The sequence below is a fragment of the Medicago truncatula genome, chromosome 5, assembly GCF_003473485.1.
Source record: "Medicago truncatula cultivar Jemalong A17 chromosome 5, MtrunA17r5.0-ANR, whole genome shotgun sequence".
Classification (NCBI taxonomy): Eukaryota; Viridiplantae; Streptophyta; class Magnoliopsida; order Fabales; family Fabaceae; genus Medicago; species Medicago truncatula.
In genome coordinates, this window is record NC_053046.1 from 2,952,324 (window position 1) to 2,971,753 (window position 19,430).

Below are 19,430 nucleotides of genomic sequence, written 5' to 3' on the forward strand. Positions count from 1 at the left end.
GTGTGTTAATTTAACCATTTTATTCTTATTATAAAGCAGTTCTGATAATCTAAAGTTCGATCGAGAAGTAAGTAAAATATGACAAAAAATTGTTTCATTCAAAAATCGAACTCAAGTTATCATAAATGATTGATCGTCTTTTTAAATTGTACTTTTCCAACCAATCCGACCACAGTCCCTCTCAAGTCATAACCCATTTTCCTCAATTTCACATCCTAACTAGCGCACTGTTCCACACACCATTTCTCGATTCATCACTCAAAAACTCCGTCCCTGTCACAGTTTGTACCTCTTCCTCACATTCCCACCACGCATGAATCTTAAACAATTATAAAAAATAAAATAAAAAAACCGCCAAACCGCTTCCGTTCCGTTTTGCAGTTAAAAATAAAATAGCGGATACTTGAAAACTGTAACCGCCAAAAATGACAGTACCTTCCCCCCGTATCACCCTAATCATCTTCATCTTCTTCACAGTTTCTTCTTTTCTTACTTGTCATGTCACCGGAGTTCAAATCATTTCTAAATCAAAACTCGAGAAATGCGAGAAGAATTCCAACTCCGACGACAATCTCAACTGCACTACCAAAATCGTTCTCAGCATGGCTGTTCCCAGTGGCTCCAGCGGAGGAGAGGCTTCCATCGTTGCAGAATTGGTGGAAGTTGAAGAAAATTCAACCACCAAAATGCAGACATTGCGTGTTCCACCTGTCATTACGGTTAACAAAACTTCAGCTTATGCCGTTTATGAGTTAACATATATACGAGTATGATATTACTTTCCTTTTTAACTACTAGTCTATGTTTGGTTTTACTTTGACGCAAATTGATTTTGAGTGAACTCACTCTGACTTAAAGTGATTTCTTTTAGGATACGTTCATTGTAAAAATGAGTAGAAATATAAATTTGTGTGTTATAATCAATTCTAGAATCAAAGGCTACAAATAGTAGCTTTAAGTAGAATTTCTTTTAGTTCCCAAAATTGATTTAGAAAAATGCCAAACATAATTTTATAGGGTTAGAATTGCCGCATTTGAAAAGCACTTCTATGGCATCTAAACATGAAACCAAACACCTTTTTAGTGTTTTTGTGGATGATGCAATACAAGGCAAGTAATTTGAAATCTATGGTTAAGGATGTGTTTGGTTCTACGATGAAAAAATTGATTTTGAATGAATTGATTTTAGCTAAAGGTGAGTTGAAGGTATATACATTCGTGTAAAAGTAAGTTGAACATTAAATTTGAATTTAAAAATCAATTATAGAATTAAAAGCTTCAAATTCTAGGTTCAAATTCTACTAGAGAGTAATCATACATGTCAAAATCAATTTTTACTCCTCTAGAATCAATTTTGGCTCCTCCAAAATAAAAACCAAACATACACCAAGTTATGGTTTTGGATGATTCTATATAAAAGCAAATGGATGCAAGTGGATTTTTGTTTTTCTAGTTTGATTTTTTAGATAAAAGTTTTTGTGGCTTCTTTGTAGGATGTTCCTTATAAGCCTGAAGAGTTTTATGTTCAGACGCGAAAATGTGAGCCAGATGCTGGTGCAAATGTTGTGAAGATATGCGAGAGGTGAGCTGTGTTTTGTTACAGTTTTCTTATCAACTAGAGTCTGAGAAAATAGTTTAGTTTCTGGTAATTGTGTTTCTGGTACTCGTGTTGCAGACTACGAGATGAAGATGGTCATATCATCGAGAATACTCAGGTAACATTTTCTTCCATGTTGGGTTTGCTTTATAAGTTTGTAGTTTCGATGAAAAAAACAGCATATAGTTTGGTATCATTTACAATTTTGTATATTAGTATTGGCTAAGGTATTAGACCATTAAGAGTGATCATGGGACATTTTCAACTAAACTTTTAAAACTATTATTTTTATATAGTTCAATCTTACTCTGAAATCCAAGTCACAACTGAGTTCCAAACAATATCATTTTATTTTCATTTAAAACACTATATTCAGGTTATTGTGAGAGAACACCTACATTTTATTCATTAATTGATTGATAGTAGTAGCTGAAAGACTTACTTGAGTCTTTACTTTGCAAGTATTTAGATTTACATTAGTAATTTGAATAAACCTTTATTGCCCTCCTTGACTTCGTTTGGTATGCGCCTATACATGTTTCACTTCATTGTACTTCACCTTTGTTGATAAAAAAATATACTGTTGTTATCTGAATCGTGATATTTTAAAATATTGCCTTTGAGTAAGATTGTGAGTCGATCTTAGTTGTCATTTAGAATTTCTATGCTAGGAGCTATGATGTTAATTTTAAAAGAATTTTCTCAATTTTGTGCTTGATTTTTCACCTTCCGCTTCTGACTATTGTTTAAAATCTCTCTGTTTCCATCTTTAATTTAGCCAACATGTTGTCCATGTGGACCCCAGCGCCGGATGCCTTCATCATGTGGAAACTTCTGTAAGTGCTTTGTTGTCAATGTTCTAAATTTCTTACATGGATCTAATAATTCTGGGTGCCATTATTTAACCAGTTGACAAATTGACAAAAGGAAAGGCCAACACAGCACATTGTGTGCGCTTTCCAGGTGATTGGTAAGCTTCCATCCTTTTTATTTCAATCATGATTGATTTGGGTAATCCCGGTTGATATATGGCCTTGCATGAATTTGTTTGGAATTGGTATTGTTTGTGTGTTAGACTTGTGGATTTTTAAATACATAAGGAAATGTTTACATTGAATCATTCATATGTGCAGATCAACATCTAAACCTTGTTTACTAAATTGTCAAGATATTTGTTTTAGACATTTCTATTTTCTCTAAATGAATAATTTAATAGTATCTTACTTTTCCGTTAGTTCCAGATTTTAGAAGATAAGAAATAGCGTTGATTGCAATAATAAAATAACTTTGACTGGAGTTTGTTCTAATTTTAGGGATCAATACTTTCCCTGGAGAAGCTTTGACTCTTTAATTGTGTAGTACTGCCTTGTTTTATACTGTATTCACCTCTAAAATTGGTATAGATGAAAGCGACTTCCTTGTTTGACACCAGTTAGAACTCATATTCCCTATTCTCTCTATCCCTAAATCATTTCAGGTTCCATGTTTTTGGCATTGGGCGGCGAACGTTAGGATTTAGTGTTCGAATACAGATCAAGAGTGGAACAAAAGTTTCGGTATGTAATTATTGCTTTCCTTATGAAATAGTATTAGATTTAAACGTGTCACTTGTCATAAGAAGACATATATTATACAGCCATTTTCAAATGGTACAGCAATACACCATATGCTATTATCGCTGTTAAATTGTTTGCGGTACACGATCATATGATCATATCCATGTTTAATTGGGGCAGTGCAAGTGCAACCTTGCCATGTACTCTATTTTGCTTCCTGATACTCATGCATTTTATTCACTTTGGATCAACAACACTAGTTTTAATATTTGTTTTCTTCTAAATTTGAATGAACAAAATCCTGAGTACTCGGTCCTTCTTTTTCTCTTTTCTCCATGAATTTGAATGGATGATAGGCTAATAATAGCATATTTGTATTCATTTATTGTGGTTTTTAAAAATAAAATAAAAAATCAGTTTAGTCCTTGAAAATACCATGCACTTACAATTTAATCCTTGAAAAAGCAACTATTTCTTTTCCATTTCTTGAATATAACAGAATATTGTTCATCCATGATTCTTCTGCCAGGAAGTGGTTGTGGGTCCTGAAAACAGAACAGTGACATCTGATGATAAATTTTTGAGGGTTAATCTTATTGGAGATTTTGTTGGTTATACAAATATACCGAGTTTTGAGGATTTCTATCTTGTCGTTCCAAGGCAGGTATGCTTCCTTTACTTATTTACGATAATTGACCTCTATTGACTATTTGACTTTAGTTAAATGATAGTTATGTTTTATTGTTTTGCAAGTTTGAAGCTTCATATGTTCTCAGCAATCTTCTCTAATCCTTAGTTTAGTCACTTTACTTACGTCAATGGCCTCTTAATGAATTTTTGATACAGATCACTCTCATTAGCAATGAACAAATTTTGCATACCTTGGCATTATCCACAACTTTTACAAGCTTAAACAAAATATTTACAGACTTTTCTTTTGGCAGGGTGACCCTGGTCAACCACACGACTTGGGGAGAAACATTTCTATGTGGATGCTGCTCGAGAGGGTCAGATTTACCTTAGATGGTATTGAATGTAATAAAATTGGTGTTAGTTATGAAGCTTTCAACGGACAACCGAACTTTTGTGCTTCACCCTTTTGGAGTTGTTTGCATAATCAATTGTGGAATTTTCATGAGGTTTGCACCGTAACAATATATTTTAGGTTACTTTTGTTTTGGTTTCATTTTATTCCTTTTTGCAACTCTATGTATTTCATATGTGACAGAATAGTTGTTTGTATAGTTGCCTTTCCTTCCTATGTAGGGACCACTTGTCCTAAAATCTTCGTTTGTTACTAGGATCATTGGATGATTGCTAATAACTCTACATTAGTTTGACTAGAAGTGGTAAACAATAGCTTTTGCATTGGATTGAAAAATTTACACTAAGTTTTACATCAAACTTGTAAAAACAACCAAACATAAGTTATCTCACTTCAAACTCAATTGCAACTAATTTGTCATACAAAATCACTTTTATCCTATGTTCACCCAAACACACACTATGTCTCTAACACCTGGAAATTAGGCTTTGTGCTTTTGTTTCATATCTTATTGCTTATTTTTAATTTTTAATTTTTTTTCATTAACAGGCTGACCTGAATCGAATAAGTAGGAATCAGGTGCCACTCTATGGTTTAGAAGGAAGATTTGAAAGGATAAACCAGCATCCAGTTATGTCACAATAATTGTATATTTTATTTGATATGGTTACTTCTATTAGAAATGATTTTTAATTTGATTTGTCTGCAGAATGCTGGGAGTTTCTCTTTCTCCATTGGAATTACAGAGGTTCTTAATACAAATATTGTGATAGAATTAAGTGCCAATGATGTAGACTATGTTTATCAAAGGTACTATTGTTTCCTTGGTACGGGTATTATTTCAAAACAATGGCATTCTTTTTTATATGTCATGTGTATGGATCTGTCATGGACATCATCGTTTGATTCATCACTACTGCTACTACATAGGGTTTGTTTGGTATGACTTAGTTTTGAGCTTATTAGCTTATAACTTCTTATAAGCTCATTTGACTAAAAAACACCCGTTTGGTAACCGCCATTTGTCATGAGCATATAGCTTATTTTTACTAGCTTATTGCATTTTTTGATAAGCTAATCCAAATAGCTTAGAGCTTATCATCCTTTATCTCAATTTTACCCTTGTAATCTTAATTGAAAAAAAATTAAATATTCATTAAATATATCACTTTTATGTCATTTTATATTTATAAGTTAGTTCAACCACTAATTTTACCAAACCCTACAAATTCAACCAACTAGCTTATCCGCTATCAGCTATAAGCTAGCTTATCAGCAATTTGCTATTTTTTACCAAACAAAGTCATTGTCTACACATGTTTCTATGCTCCAAATTTATCACTAGTTACTAAAGTTGGCGATCATTTGTGATATTTCCTTCTGAAAGCTGATGTGCAAACTTGTTTTGTTAACTTGAACAAGATTGTAAGCTGATAGATAACAAAATAACATTTTTGTTCACTTTGGTTTTCATTATTATTACAAAAATGTCACCTTGGTTCACTTTCTGTTACTTTAAAGAAAAAGGTGAAAACAAAATGACATTTAGGTAAGTAGTCAAAATTGAAAATGAAAATAGAATGTTTTCTCAAATTGAGAAAACTCTAAGATATGATGTTAACGTGAACTATTTTTTTTTTGCGGGGGGGGGGGGGGGGGGGGGTGGGGTTTATTTTCACTCACTATATTTTTAGTAAGAAGTCTGGATTACATGACAAATAATAAAGTTTGGAAATATGATGGTGTTTACAAAGAAAATATCTGAAAATATCATGGCAAAATGTTTCTGTAATGCAGCCAGTTTTGATTTTTAATGACCTAGGATTGACTTTTGATATTATGTCCGCCAGAGTTATTGTCTCTATAGAAAGCTTTTGAATATTAGTTTGACAGGTTTCCTTTTTTCTAGGAGCCCGGGAAAGATCATAAGTGTAAGTGTCCCTACATTTGAAGCCCTTACTCAATTTGGAGTTGCTACAATCACCACTAAGAATACTGGTGAGGTGGAAGCATCATATAGTTTGACGGTATTCTGATTCTCAACCTTTCCTTCATAGTTCTTACATTCTTTGTAAAGTTCTATAGTGTTCTTCATGGCATCTATTTTTGTTATACAGTTCTACTTTTACTTGGACAATGCAATGTTGATTGTCAGATACACATTATGTAAATTTTATTGTTGTAGCCAAAAAAATTCAAGGTTAAAAATGTCATTTGTGTTCTGTTCCTATTCTTTGCTTATAAGATCTGATAGGAAACTGGGTTTTTTTAAAGATTAATAACAGGATGATCCGTGATCACAGTTCATATAAAAGGGCATTGTAAAAATTATAACGAAGGAACATTTAGTTCATATAAGAATTTGTTTGGTCAAATATCTCTAGTCAGTGAGTTGAATTGACTGCATCACATGGCAAGGAAAATAACAAATGCATGTCCAGATACTTATATTTAATTAAGGTCACTACACAATATTAATTAGAATATTTTTCAAGTTTGGTTATGTTGTGTTGCAGTTTGATTGCTCCAAAGAGATCACGTTGATGGAGGTACTATGCTGAACCATTTGGTCAACTTCAGCATATTGTTTTTTTACCATTCCAGTTGTATAGTTTCATTGATCTTCAAGTTTAGGTATTTAATTTTTATTGAACACTGTTCAGGAGCAATTTTTGATCATGAAGCCAAATGAGATTACAACCCGATCATTCAAAATTTACCCAAGCACCGACCAAGCTTCCAAATATTCCTGTGCAGGTAAAGTTGAAGCTTAATATATTGTTATTTCTGACATGTATACAGAAAATGTTGATGTTTATATTATGAGTATTTTTTTTGGTGTTGTTAATGAAGCCATATTGAAGGATTCTGATTATGGTGAAGTTGATAGAGCTGAGTGTCAGTTTACTACCACTGGAACTGTTCTTGACAATGGAACACAGGTTTGTTTCTTCCTGCGTATAGAAAATTTTAAGTCTTTATTCTCTTATGAAATGAAAACAGTAGTATTGTTTAATTTGATCAATGTTGACTCACCTAGTGGGAACAGGCTTTGGTTATTGTATTTTCGTATTCAAAGCAGTATACTTTTGTTATGATGTTTCTTAAAATCATTAATGGTTCAAATTATAAGAAAAAAGTGTTTTCCTCTCTAAAATAAGGATGGAACTTGGTGTATGTGTATGGGTGAATTCAACAATTTGTGTTGGATACGAGTAGATTTGTGTATAAATTAATTAGTTGCTATTAGTTGAATAAGAGTTCCTATTTCAACTACCACATGAGTGAATTTGTGTTGGATGACCAATTAGCAACAAATTAATTTAAAGGGGAGTGATATAAAGCGTGGTCTTTGCATAAAAATTGCTGAAGATTAGGAAAAAACACTGAAGAGAATGAACAATGGCACAACAGTTGAACCAGATAGTGTAACTATCGAGGCATTAAACGATCTAATAGAGGAAGGCATAAGATAGCTCCTAAAATTGTTTAACAAGAATGTGAGCTCTAAGAAAGTGAATGAGAAGCACTTTAATCCCTACATATATGAACAAGGGGGTATACCAAACTGTGATAACTATCTCTTGAGGAATACTATTGTGTTTTAATTGAGTGGAGATTACACAACAGTTCCGTAGTATCGCTTTACTAATGATAGCACAGCAGTTCTTTCTTGTGCAGTATTTCTATAATTTTCGTAAGATACTCTTCTGATATTTAATTAAAAAAATATGCTAGTTATAGATGATGTAGTGAAGTAAGTTACGGCAACTTTAATAACAAATCATATCATTATGTGGATCATCAAACCGTTGATTATTGCAGGGGATGCCTTTTCAACCCCCAGAGACAGGTATAAATGGTTTCTTTGATTCTATTGAAAGCATGTGGAATAAACTATGGACAGGCTTTATAGAATTTATTACTGGAAAAAATTGCAGGTAACATTTTCTACTATTATACAATGTGAATTCTAGAATGTACGTGGTAGTATGGGTTTCTCACATTTTATATCATTTAACATGCGTAAACCGCTGTGGACACTTTGTATGCTGTATGTTTTTCATGGATGCTATCTTTGGAGTACTTTGTCATTAATTTGAGCATAAAGGGAAAATAAGGAGGAGTATTTTGTGCCAAAGTAATTATTTCTACAGTCTAGTCTGTAACTGAATGATACAAAAAGTTGGTCTACTTATGATTTAAATATTTTGTAATAACTTTATTAAGTAACCAAGCATAAATCACTCATACTATTATACATAGAAGTAGGGCATTGGTAGGTCAATAACCATACATATTCATTTACTTGATCATAACCTTTGTCTAGTGTTGATTCATTTGTTTGGACAAATTATCTGATTAAATCCTTCTCCGTCCCTTGGTTTGGGTGGGTGTACAGACAGAAATGCGCTGGTTTTTTTGACTTCAAGTGCCACATACAATATGTATGCTTGAGTTGGATAATGATGTTTGGTCTGTTTTTGGCAATTTTTCCGACAGGTATGGATTCTATTTTATGTATATTAATATAGTTGAATTCATAAATTAAGCAGAACACATTGACATAAATATTGTTCTTTGAATTGTAGTACTTGTGTTATTATGGCTTTTGCACCAGAAAGGTCTATTTGATCCTCTTTATGACTGGTGGGAGGATATTTGTGGTGCTGATGAGAAGCAGTTCATCATGGATAGACATAGGGTCAAAATTAACCAGACACATCACCATATTCATGACAACAAACATCGTAAACAAGAGGTCAGGCACCTGAATCATCGTGCTCCAAATAGGCGAAAGACCAGTTATGAACACAATCACAAGCACAAACATTCTGAAGGGAATTCTGATTATTTTAATCATTTACACCATGTTCAGAAAGAAACGCACAAGCATAGACATAGAAAACATGTGGATAATTTGCAAAATATTGATGATAACCATCCTGCACATCACAAACACAGAAAGGAACAGGACCCTTCTACAGGACTGATCAAAGATCTGAGGCATGATAAGATAAGGCATGCAAATTATGGAAAACACAAACAAGTTTTGGTATATGATCCTGGGGCTGAGTAGAGAAAGTTCCAATTCAATGCAGTTAGTTATCTCTTAGAAAGTACAATGTTTTAGATTAACTTTGTACCTACTTCATAGAATCATAGGTATATCTTTTTATTTGTTATTTCGTTTCCACTAGTCTTCGTTCTCCATTTTCTAGCCCTTTTTAATGGAGTGTGGAGGGCAAGAAATGAGGAATGGAAGTTATTGAACGGTGGATTTAGAATGTAACATTGTTGTCACGTGAAATATATCTGTATAGTAAATATATAATCTGAAACATTTTTTTTTGGTAATATATAATTTGAAACATTTACACTCTTACAAAGTGAAACTTCCCTTCCCCTCTCTCACTGCCTTGGTAATTACAAAGTCAAACTCTGATACATGCTTTTTTATACCACCCTCACTTCCCTAGTAAGGCAAACTCCAGATCACAGTTTTTAAGTGACTTTAAATTAAGAGGCCGTTATTGTTACTTTTGTGGCTTACGTAACAAAAATGTTGCATTTTTGTCTTGAAAAATGTCGAATAATTGAGATGTCAAGTCTAAATTTCTACCATGAGTCTTTCTTGCAGGTTTTGTGTTCTAATATGTAGTTGTACATTCTGATTCGTGCTTCTTTTGATCTTTCTCTGTGATCTGGACATGAAAGCCATTTGGAAATTGTAAACCAGGAGTTCGAACAATATTCCCTCCTTTGATGGGTCGCCACCTGAAATATTCAGACGTTAAAGAGACTACTCCGCATTCTAAATTAAATTCAAGCGTTAAAGAAGGTACGTTGTTTCAGTTTAAAGTCTCTTTCCATGCATGACATTGCTTATTACCTATACTTTGTTACCAAGCAATGAAGAAAAACTGCCATCTGAACCTTAGCAAATTCTGTCCCAACACAAAATCTCATGCCTCCACCAAAAGCCAGGAAATGTTTGGTAGCACCACTCGGTTCCATTCCCTGTAGACCATTTCTTTTTGGATCACAAAATTGTAAAAGAATGGACATGATAGACTAGCATCTAAGTTACTTAAATGTTTATTTATAGTACTTGCTAAAGAAGCTAACTACATTACTTTTTGAGATTCTTTGAAGCAACTAACTTTGAAAAGATGGAAAGAAAATGAGAGAAAAAAAATGCTAAACGCACCTCCCATCTAGATGGGTTGAAGACAAGAGGATCCTGATATTTCGCAGGGTTTAAATGTACAGCTGGGGGACACACCATGATTGCCCATCCTGCTGGTATGGTATATCCTGCACGTGTTCATTATTGAAGACAAAATGAGGTCACATTGTCAAATATAGTGTGCTTTTCCACTATTACTTAAACATCAAGTTACCAATGCACTTGAACATTGAAATTTGAAAATTTTGTATTATTAAATTAGCAATCACATACCCTTAAAATTAATTTCCCTTAGTGCCTTCCGGAAGATTCCTGGAACTATATTTGCAAGTCTTGCAGTTTCGGTTATGAGCTGTGCAAATCATCATTCATTGAATTTCAAATAAGATAAATTAACACACAATGTGCCACATTAAAAATGAAGAAATTTTTTTAACTAACCTGAAATGTAAATGTCATTGATTTATATTCTTGCCATGTGACTCCTGAGTTAGGATTCTCACGTCGTTCAAGGATGGCTTCATGTTCTTCCTAAAAGACAAAGTACCGAGGAAGTCAAAATCGACGTCGTAAAGCAATAAAAAAATAGTTCAAAAGATTCTGATTTTTTTTAAAAATATATATTTGTAACGTACTTGTAATTGCTTGAACACCAAGGGATTGTCAGAGAGTAATTTGATGGCATAAGTAAGGGCCTGAGAAGTGGTTTCAAAGCTTGCAAAGAGAAGCACAAACATGAGGTCCAGAGCTATTGCTTCTGTTAAGAGTGTTCCCTCTTTTCTAAGTTCTTCAATAACATAGTCAAAGAAATCCATCTGTTGTTTCCTAGGCATTTCCCTTCTTTCCTGCAGCATGTTCTTAAGCATCTTCATTGCCTTTTTTCTACCCTGAGAAGCCAAAACAAATTAATATTGCTGTTTTCTCAATCAAAATCAAGATACTACACTTTGTCTGATACTTTCTCTGTCTCAAATTAACTGTCGTTTAAAGTTATCACGAGTGTACTAATTTTTATAATTAAACGAGTTTCGTTTACTAAATTACCCATATTAATAAAATGCTTACCTGCAAACATTTGTTATAAGCTGTTCCTGGAATGTTGAGAGGGAATGAGATGAGTCCTTGTATAAATGCAACAAAGTTCTCCCTTAAATTCTCGGAGGACTCGGTTGGATCATAACTGATGAGTTTTTTTGCAGTCAAATCAAATATCATCTGAATGATAATATATAGGAAAGAAAGGTTTAGACTTTAGACAAGGAATGGAAGAAGGTTAAAATTGCAGAGGAATGAAAGAATAGTGTAAAGTTTGATAATTTTACCGTTTCTGTTGCTTCCTTCAGCTCGACACTGTCCTGACACGACGCCTGTTGTAATGTTCTGCAGGCTGCTTGTTCAACCTCTGAGATCATCTTTTTAAGACTTTCAGGACCAAACAAATTGAGCATCATGTTCTTAAGGTACTTATACATAAAACCATGTAAGGAACCTACATTTTGTTGCCCAAATATCTCTGTGAATGTATCTGGATACCAACTCTGGAATATTTTCCCTTCCTGTTGGAATATGAAGTAGTTAAGATCAGGGTCTGTGGACACTACAACTGGTCTTCCAACCAAGTTTGTCTTGAAGATTGGTCCATATCTGAAAAGAGACAACAAAAAAAACCATATTATTCCTTTTGTTTTTGTCTTAGCCCTCGGGTTCCCAGGAGAATGAGGTCCTGGTAATCCGAAGTTTGGCCTGAGAGGTAAGTAAAGTCTGGAAAAGGATTGTTTCAGCCATAATTTGAACTCAGGTTATCCCGAACAAACTGTGATATTCTTAATTACTCTCTAACAAAAAATTAAAGCTTAATTGAATTGGTAACTTGTAATATACTTTTATATATACCTTTTCATTCTCTTCCTGATGAATGGAGGAATATCACAAGAAGTGTTGGGGGAAAAAAACTGAAGGCTCTCACCTAAAAGAGGTAAACCCATTGAACCTGGTGGTAGTTTTCCATTGCAACTAGGATTTCTCCATCTATAAACCCAACGTGTAATAATGCATATAGTAACCAATGCTCCAAGACACAAAACCCACATTTTTCTTCTTAAAGAAAAAAATGAAATGAAACTCTTTTAAAAAAGTGCAGTTGTGAAAATAGAGGAAAGGCTTAAAGTGGGAAATGAGGGAGGAATGAGAAGAAAGAAGTATCAGAAAATGTAGTTAAATAGGCAGGGAAATTCTAGAACCACTTGAAGAAAATAATATAAATTTGTGATTTCAAATAGTTTTTCGTGAAGTTGGTTGTTAAAAGAGCTGTACTAGTAGTTGGAGATAGAATAGAATAATTGAAATTATATATCTGTCTATAATAAAACACTCAATATGTTTTGTTAACTGCATACATATATCATATGACATGATGTGTTCAATTGCTAGCCTTGCATGATATGTCTCTTAATTACTTGGGATGCTTCCTCTTCTGCACGTCTTCTTTCTTCAAGGAGACATTATTATTTTTTTCATTATCCTTATTATGGTAAAGAGTCCCTATAATACAAAAGTAAGCAGGTGTATATGCCAGTTTTTAAGGAGATTTTTCCTAGATTTGATGAGTGAGTTATGTATTTGTCTGACCAAAATAGGCATCTCAAGTAAATCTACTCATGGATATCATTGAATGCTTCAACTCCTAAACTTGTTTGTAATGCTTTGTTCGACTTGAAATCTTTCCAATATCTATACTAAATTTTCAACAGGAGGCACATACATACTTTTCCTAATCCTTCATTTTTATGTAGAGGAAAATCTTTTGATAGATCTTTTTTCTCAGCAACCAAAATGGATATATAAATTAATCTCATCCTAACTAAAAAACTTCATGTCTTAATTCTCAAGATATATCATACGTCATTGGTGATTCATTTTGTTCATCTTTTGTTTATTTTTTTCTTAATGACAAAATTAACAGAAACTAATCCTAATCTAGCTAGGTCAAAAGACTTGAAAAGGAAAAAGCTACATAAGAGTTTAGTTATTGAGCACCACCCTTTCTGGCCATTGAGCCACGGACTTGACCAAATTGCAGCAATTACCATGATTTAGGTAGGTTACTGTTAATTAGTATGAGTTATGAGTCTTATGACCTATATATCATTTTTTGCTTATTATTTATCTTAATCTGGATTAGGTGTCACCAGACAGAGTACTGTATAAGTTTTGTACAGACTCTAAGAGGACAAAGTGTACATAATGATATGGTCAAATCCCAAATATCTGGCAAGTGGTTTTGTAATTCCTTTACATACTGTACACAGATATTATATGAGTTAGGAACTTTCAATACCTTCAATGCTAGTAGCCTGTAAAGTTGATCTCACCACTATCATAGTAATATCATGCATAGATATTGTATTTGTATTTAGTTGAGGGATGCGTAGTTCATTTGATTGAGTTAAAGTTAAAGAACTAAGGTTCGAATTCTAACAAAAGAGAAAATACTAACATTTATCGTTAAAAAAAAAAAAAGTCGTGTTTAGTTGGTTGTCATAGCGGTCTAAGTATAAGACGTGTGATCATATTGCCACGATAAATTGTTAGATTCATATTTGAGAGGTTAATTTCACATCCACTAAATAAATTACTATTTACTAGATGCATCGTGCATGTGTTTAATTTTAATTTGATTGTTTACATTCCAATAAAAATTACCACTAGTATTAACAAGAGTTATATGTATAGACAAATTTTTATTTGAAATAAGCTTTATAGTTAGGGATGGATCAAGTATATAAATAATGGAAGACAAACACGGTTTAATATGATATCACGGACAACTCAGTGACCAAAACTTATAAAAAATTCCGATCCATCAATTATCAGTGATACATTGTCTCTTTCTTTTTCTTTAGGGGGACTTGACCTCTCAATATTAAAATGGTTGTATGTGTAGTCTTCCAAGAGGATGACTTGTATTGCTTCATAACTTAAAAAGGTACTGTCTGGTAAGAGCGTTACAATGTGAAATGAATAATGAAACCCTATTATTTTTTTCTTCAAAATAGTATAGTGATTAGACTCACATGTATGCAAAAGCGAGAATAACAGGTTTAAATTCGAACCTCTGCATAAATAAACGTCGTTTTTATTCTTTCATCCTTCTGGACTCAATTATAAACAAAAATGCATTCATTTGTTTAGCGTCGAATATAAGTAAACAACGACTCTTGCATCTACATTAATTGTTATTGTTCAAAAATTATCCTTACATTAGTTTTTTTTTTGTGTCTAGGGTTCGAACCTCAACCTTACATATATTATGCATTGTCCTTACCGGCTGAGCTAAGTTCACGGGACCTTACGTTAGTTATTTAGTATTGTGAGGAAGGTGATGATTATTATAACTAGAGGGGTAGATTAGCAATATGTTATTTCTAATGTGAAATTAAGAAAATTAAGTACACTTAACTATTATCATTATTTCTTTTATGGGACTTAACTATTATTATTTTTATCAAGTGTGAAAGTAGGATTTCTAGTTATAATAAAGGCTGGACGGAACTTAACCAAAAAAATGGCCGGAGGGAATACTTAACTTATATCTTAAATTTTTTTTAAACCAACTTATATCTTAATTATTAACATAGTTATGTGGGGATGAAGTCATGTACATGTTCCTCTAATATTTATTCAATCTCTCACTATCTACTCCATTTTGTTAGAGATTTGATTCGAAAATGTATGATTTTCTAATAACATGAGAAATTCTAGTGTTCTTTTGGGAATTGTGGTCCCACCTGTCTGAATGCAAAATAGAACAAAATCTTGTAGTGCAAAGCATATGTAGGTGGCAGGTCCACTTCATAGAGATCTCCTACTTCATGTTACACCAACTGATGCCATCATGCCATGGGTTCACTTTGATGAGTTTAATTATGGATATTAATGTTTAATTATGGATATTAACGTTAAACTCAGGATTTGATGACGCAGAGAGGGAGGTGTCGTTATCAATATGTTGCCCAGTTTCTATTCAGAATTCTATTCACCATGATTTGATCATCAGAATTACATATGCTTGTTCAAAATAATTTTTCTTCTCCCCACCATTGGGTTGCTTTTTGCAATTGTGTCTCATTCAGGATAAATGTCATTTGATAGATAATACTATGAAGCACGGACACTAATACTGACACAGCTAATAATTTAAAAAAAATCACATAATTCAGTGTAGTGTCAGTGTCGTGTCAGTGTTGGACACGTTTAATCCGAGGAGTATCCGTGTTTTATAGGATAATAGTCTATGGTGTATTCAGTACAATTGACTAATGGATATTAGAAGCCTTCTCTTGCATAACATCTTGAAAACAATTAGATTGGTTCAGCATCCTGATATTTTTGTTTGAACCCGCTACTCCAAAGAATGTGTACCAAATTCATAAGTCTTGTGAAGCCACTACTTTCGAACATAACTTTGGGTTTAGCATATCACCTTAAGCATATTGCCCTTTCGATCTAAGGAGACAATATTTTCATTCCTAATGCATACAATCAATACTCCCTCACATACCAGGAAAGCCATGTTCCTCCGCCATCAGGAGTAGACCTTCGATGTCTTCAGCAGTTGGCCTTCATATATATTGTGCCTCAAATACGCTGATCACATCCCTTGTAAACTTATTAATGTATTTTAGTGTCGTAGTTTCATCAAATATTAAATAGTCATCTACACTATCAAAAGATGTTACATATGCCAACGTGCAAATAGTATTAGTGCATAATCACATTCAAAACTTTGAAATCAATTCCAAAAAAATTTGGGAAGTCATCTTTGAAATTAAATTTGACCTTTGATGAGTAAAACTGCAAGTGTACGGTTCTACCGAAGTAGTAAAAAGAGAGTATCGTTCCAACAGGGAGTTGTTCAATTCAATTTTAAAGACAAGTTTTTAGAGTACGGTTAGTATTTCTAAAGACAAGTTTGCTAGACTATTCTCATGTTTCGCAATCCTTGTCTAATTTCACTTGTTCCAATATCAAAACTTCTTCTTTCGGTGCTTCGCTTTGATATTTGTGATGATGAATTGATAAATACTAACCCTCTCTTGTCGCTTTATGAGGGAAAATACTTGGGTGACATAGAGTTGGGTGACATTGGTCAATCACAATGCTTGTGTTTCTCTCTCTTTCACAAGCATTGTGACATTGTGATTGGCCAATGTCACCAATGTCACCCAACTCTATGTCACCCAAGTGCTACCCCTTTATGAGTTTGGTATTTGTTAATTCATTATAAAAATGGTGAAATTAGATTAGAAAGTAGATTTATATAAAATTAGGGTTCAAGGCTTGGTTTGATTAGGATTATGTCATTAGACTCATCCAACAATCACAAGACAAGAAGAGTCTACTGACTCATGTTCATCGTAGACATAGAAGAGAAGAAGAAGAACATAAATAAAATAACAAGAAAATAAAGGAAGAACTTTATTAAGAAAGACAATTGTCACTATTGAATTCCAAGAACAAAAGATGATTTTTCAAACTAGATGGCTACTCTATTTATAGTCTAACATTGACTTGAGCCCCAATAATTAAATCATTAAAGTGTTGCACAAGAAACGATGGGCTCTAGGTCAGAAATACTAAAATAGGCAGCTTGTCGGAGAAGCAAAAGCAGCAAAAGGGCAAAATGGGGTGCGCCTATGCTATATTCTGGTACAAGATCTTCAATTTCTTTGCACAAGATATTTTTGTATGAGATCTTCATATTTTTGGCACGAATCAGCTCCAATTCTCCTTTCTTTTGTTCCAAGACTAAATCTTTTGAATATTTGTTCCTGAAATAAAATAACTTGCAATTGAAGTAAAATAGCTCTAAAAAGGAAATAAAAACATATTAAATCAAAATAGAATAAACTTAAATATTATATTAAAATAACTAATTATCGACTCATTATTGACTCATCAACCTTCGAAGTAGACATTTCCACAAGCTTTTCTTTATCCTTCCTTTTGGCTGCCTTTTGATCGATTGGATGACGCAACAAAGCAGAGGATGCTGGTTTATATTCGTTGCTCGTCGGTGTCGGTGGATTAGTAGATGACAAATATGCTCTAGAAGTTGAATTCTTTGTTCTTTTTGTGGAAGGTTTCGATAAACATGCAAGTCATTTTGGTTCTCTGGTGAAAGTGACTCAAAATTGGAGATCAGAGCACGATTTTATGTTACAGAATTGGCACTTTCATTCGTAAAAAAATCTGAGCACAATCTGGCAAAATCGGAGCACGATAAATATAGGCTTTGTATCAGTGTAAACTTTGAGATAGAGGAGTATGAAACAAGGGTTTAGAAAGACAGCAACAAAACTAGGGTTTGTGTATAATTTGTCTCTTTGGCAACAAACACTAGGGTTTGAGGGTTGATTCACTTTGGAAAACACTATTAGGATTGAGTCTCTTAGTTACGAGAAGAGATTGAGACTTTGGGTAGAATTAGGCGGGAGACGTATTCTTGTAACCCATTGATATCTCTTTGTAAAGTTACTCATCATATAGTGAAGCGGAGGGATGCTCTCTCCCCCAAACTAGGTCAATTTTGACCGAACTGGGTCAACAAATTCTTTTGTGTTCTCTCTTCTTTTCTCTCGCTGTTTTCTACTTTTGGCTTGTGTTACATAATTGTTCCATACACTTTGTTTTGGTTGTCTGATTATCACTTACTCCACACATCAAATTTGTTATTGGTGTGTTTTCTCATCGAATTCAGAACAGGTTCATCTTTCAATAATCTCCAAGTGTTCTTATTGTGATAGCAATGGTTGTGCCTCTATAGGGTTTTGTGAGGCAAAAAGGGATTGGGTAATATTTCAGATTCACCTATTATATGTCTATATGTAGGCATGGTTAGCTTTAAATTAGGTTTAAGTGCGCGATGTTGGTATATGGGCCATAAGGTCCATGTATGTTATGGAACAAGTATCAACCCAGTACTTGTAATGGTACACAAACAAACTCCCCAAGCTCAAGACTTCTAAGGATTAGGTGTTTGAGAGTGAGGGGTTGGGGGCATGGTGTCTAGGATGTGGGTTGAACACTAACCTAATATCTGCAATGGTGCACAAGCCCTCGGGCGCGAGGTCCGTACGAGAGAATGATTAAGATTAATATGTTTGATTTTTAAAGAAATTTCAGACCTTTCATTCAAATGTTTCGAGTAGTGGTGAACGTAGTATGAATGATCAATTGGTTACGAGGTCAAAGGTGGGAATAACCTAAAGAATGATGATGGAACACATCCTGATGTAGTCTGGCCTTGTGTGTCTCATTTACTCCTGATTTTGGTTGTTGTAACGTTATTTGGATAATAAAGAAAATAAATATTGGATTGATATATGTATGTACATGTTGAATGTTGTTAACTGGGGTATTGATTTATTGTTTCATAAACTATAATATTTTCCTTTGTCAAATCTCAACGTCTAAATCTTACCTTATGAATGTTCTTACGTGTCCGTTTGGTTCAACGAAGGGGAGGGGAGGGGAGGGGTTTTAATGGAGGGGAGGGAAAGGAAGGGGAGATATTTCAATTAAATATATGTTTGGTTCAAATGATGGGAGGGAAGGGGAGGGGAGGGATTTTAATCAAATATATGTTTGGTTCAGAAGGGGAGGGGAGAGATTTTAAAACTAAATTACTTTTTTATCCCTCTAATATTAAAATAGTATCATGATTTTTAAATTATTCACTTCATAAAAAATTAAACATGAAAACTTAGTAACTGTAAACGCATAAATAATCATACACAAAACTTCTGACAAGATATTGGGTATTCATAAATATTAGAGCACTGATTTATAGAATATACTTATAAAATAATCTACGAAAATATAAAAATATTTATAAAAAAATTATTGTTAGAACTGATTTATAAAATATATTTATAAAAAATTCCCGCACAAAATTTGTTGATAATGTTTTAATATATAATACAATTAAAAAATATTAAATAAAAAAATGAGAACAGCGTTAGTACAAAAAAAAAAAAGAAT

The 19,430-nt window shown here is 33.3% G+C and overlaps 2 protein-coding genes across 2 annotated transcripts; one reads left to right on the plus strand and one right to left on the minus strand.

The window, feature by feature from the left end:
- The first annotated feature begins 204 nt into the window (after nt 1–204).
- LOC11439507 (protein HAPLESS 2) lies at nt 205–9,366 on the plus strand. Its single transcript, XM_003611091.3, has 17 exons — nt 205–767; nt 1,494–1,582; nt 1,676–1,715; nt 2,376–2,433; nt 2,507–2,567; nt 3,075–3,153; nt 3,683–3,817; nt 4,098–4,292; nt 4,748–4,828; nt 4,908–5,008; nt 6,108–6,225; nt 6,715–6,747; nt 6,862–6,955; nt 7,052–7,140; nt 8,024–8,139; nt 8,601–8,701; nt 8,791–9,366. The coding sequence occupies exons 1-17, from the start codon at nt 426–428 to the stop codon at nt 9,276–9,278; spliced, it is 2,220 nt and encodes a 739-aa protein (XP_003611139.1). The 5' UTR covers nt 205–425; the 3' UTR covers nt 9,279–9,366.
- A 164-nt stretch (nt 9,367–9,530) lies between these two features.
- LOC11438568 (cytochrome P450 87A3) lies at nt 9,531–12,577 on the minus strand. Its single transcript, XM_003611092.4, has 9 exons — nt 12,282–12,577; nt 11,711–12,032; nt 11,454–11,603; nt 11,024–11,275; nt 10,830–10,919; nt 10,662–10,740; nt 10,410–10,516; nt 10,092–10,219; nt 9,531–9,976 (listed from the first exon to the last, which is right to left on the minus strand). The coding sequence occupies exons 1-9, from the start codon at nt 12,476–12,478 to the stop codon at nt 9,850–9,852; spliced, it is 1,452 nt and encodes a 483-aa protein (XP_003611140.1). The 5' UTR covers nt 12,479–12,577; the 3' UTR covers nt 9,531–9,849.
- Between the last annotated feature and the right edge of the window lie 6,853 nt (nt 12,578–19,430).

What these genes read in the sequence shown, in the direction of transcription:
- LOC11439507 (XM_003611091.3), top strand. Translation starts at nt 426, where the DNA reads ATGACAGTACCTTCCCCCCGTATCACCCTAATCATCTTCATCTTCTTC. An exon ending in ATGAGTTAACATATATACGA is followed by an intron (nt 768 to 1,493) that starts GTATGATATTAC and finishes GCTTCTTTGTAG; the next exon opens with GATGTTCCTTATAAGCCTGA. An exon ending in ATTACTGGAAAAAATTGCAG is followed by an intron (nt 8,140 to 8,600) that starts GTAACATTTTCT and finishes GTGGGTGTACAG; the next exon opens with ACAGAAATGCGCTGGTTTTT.
- LOC11438568 (XM_003611092.4), bottom strand. Translation starts at nt 12,478, where the DNA reads ATGTGGGTTTTGTGTCTTGGAGCATTGGTTACTATATGCATTATTACA. An exon ending in ATCAGGAAGAGAATGAAAAG is followed by an intron (nt 12,033 to 12,281) that starts GTATATATAAAA and finishes GTCTCTTTTCAG; the next exon opens with ATATGGACCAATCTTCAAGA. An exon ending in TGCTTGGTAACAAAGTATAG is followed by an intron (nt 9,977 to 10,091) that starts GTAATAAGCAAT and finishes TGAATATTTCAG; the next exon opens with GTGGCGACCCATCAAAGGAG.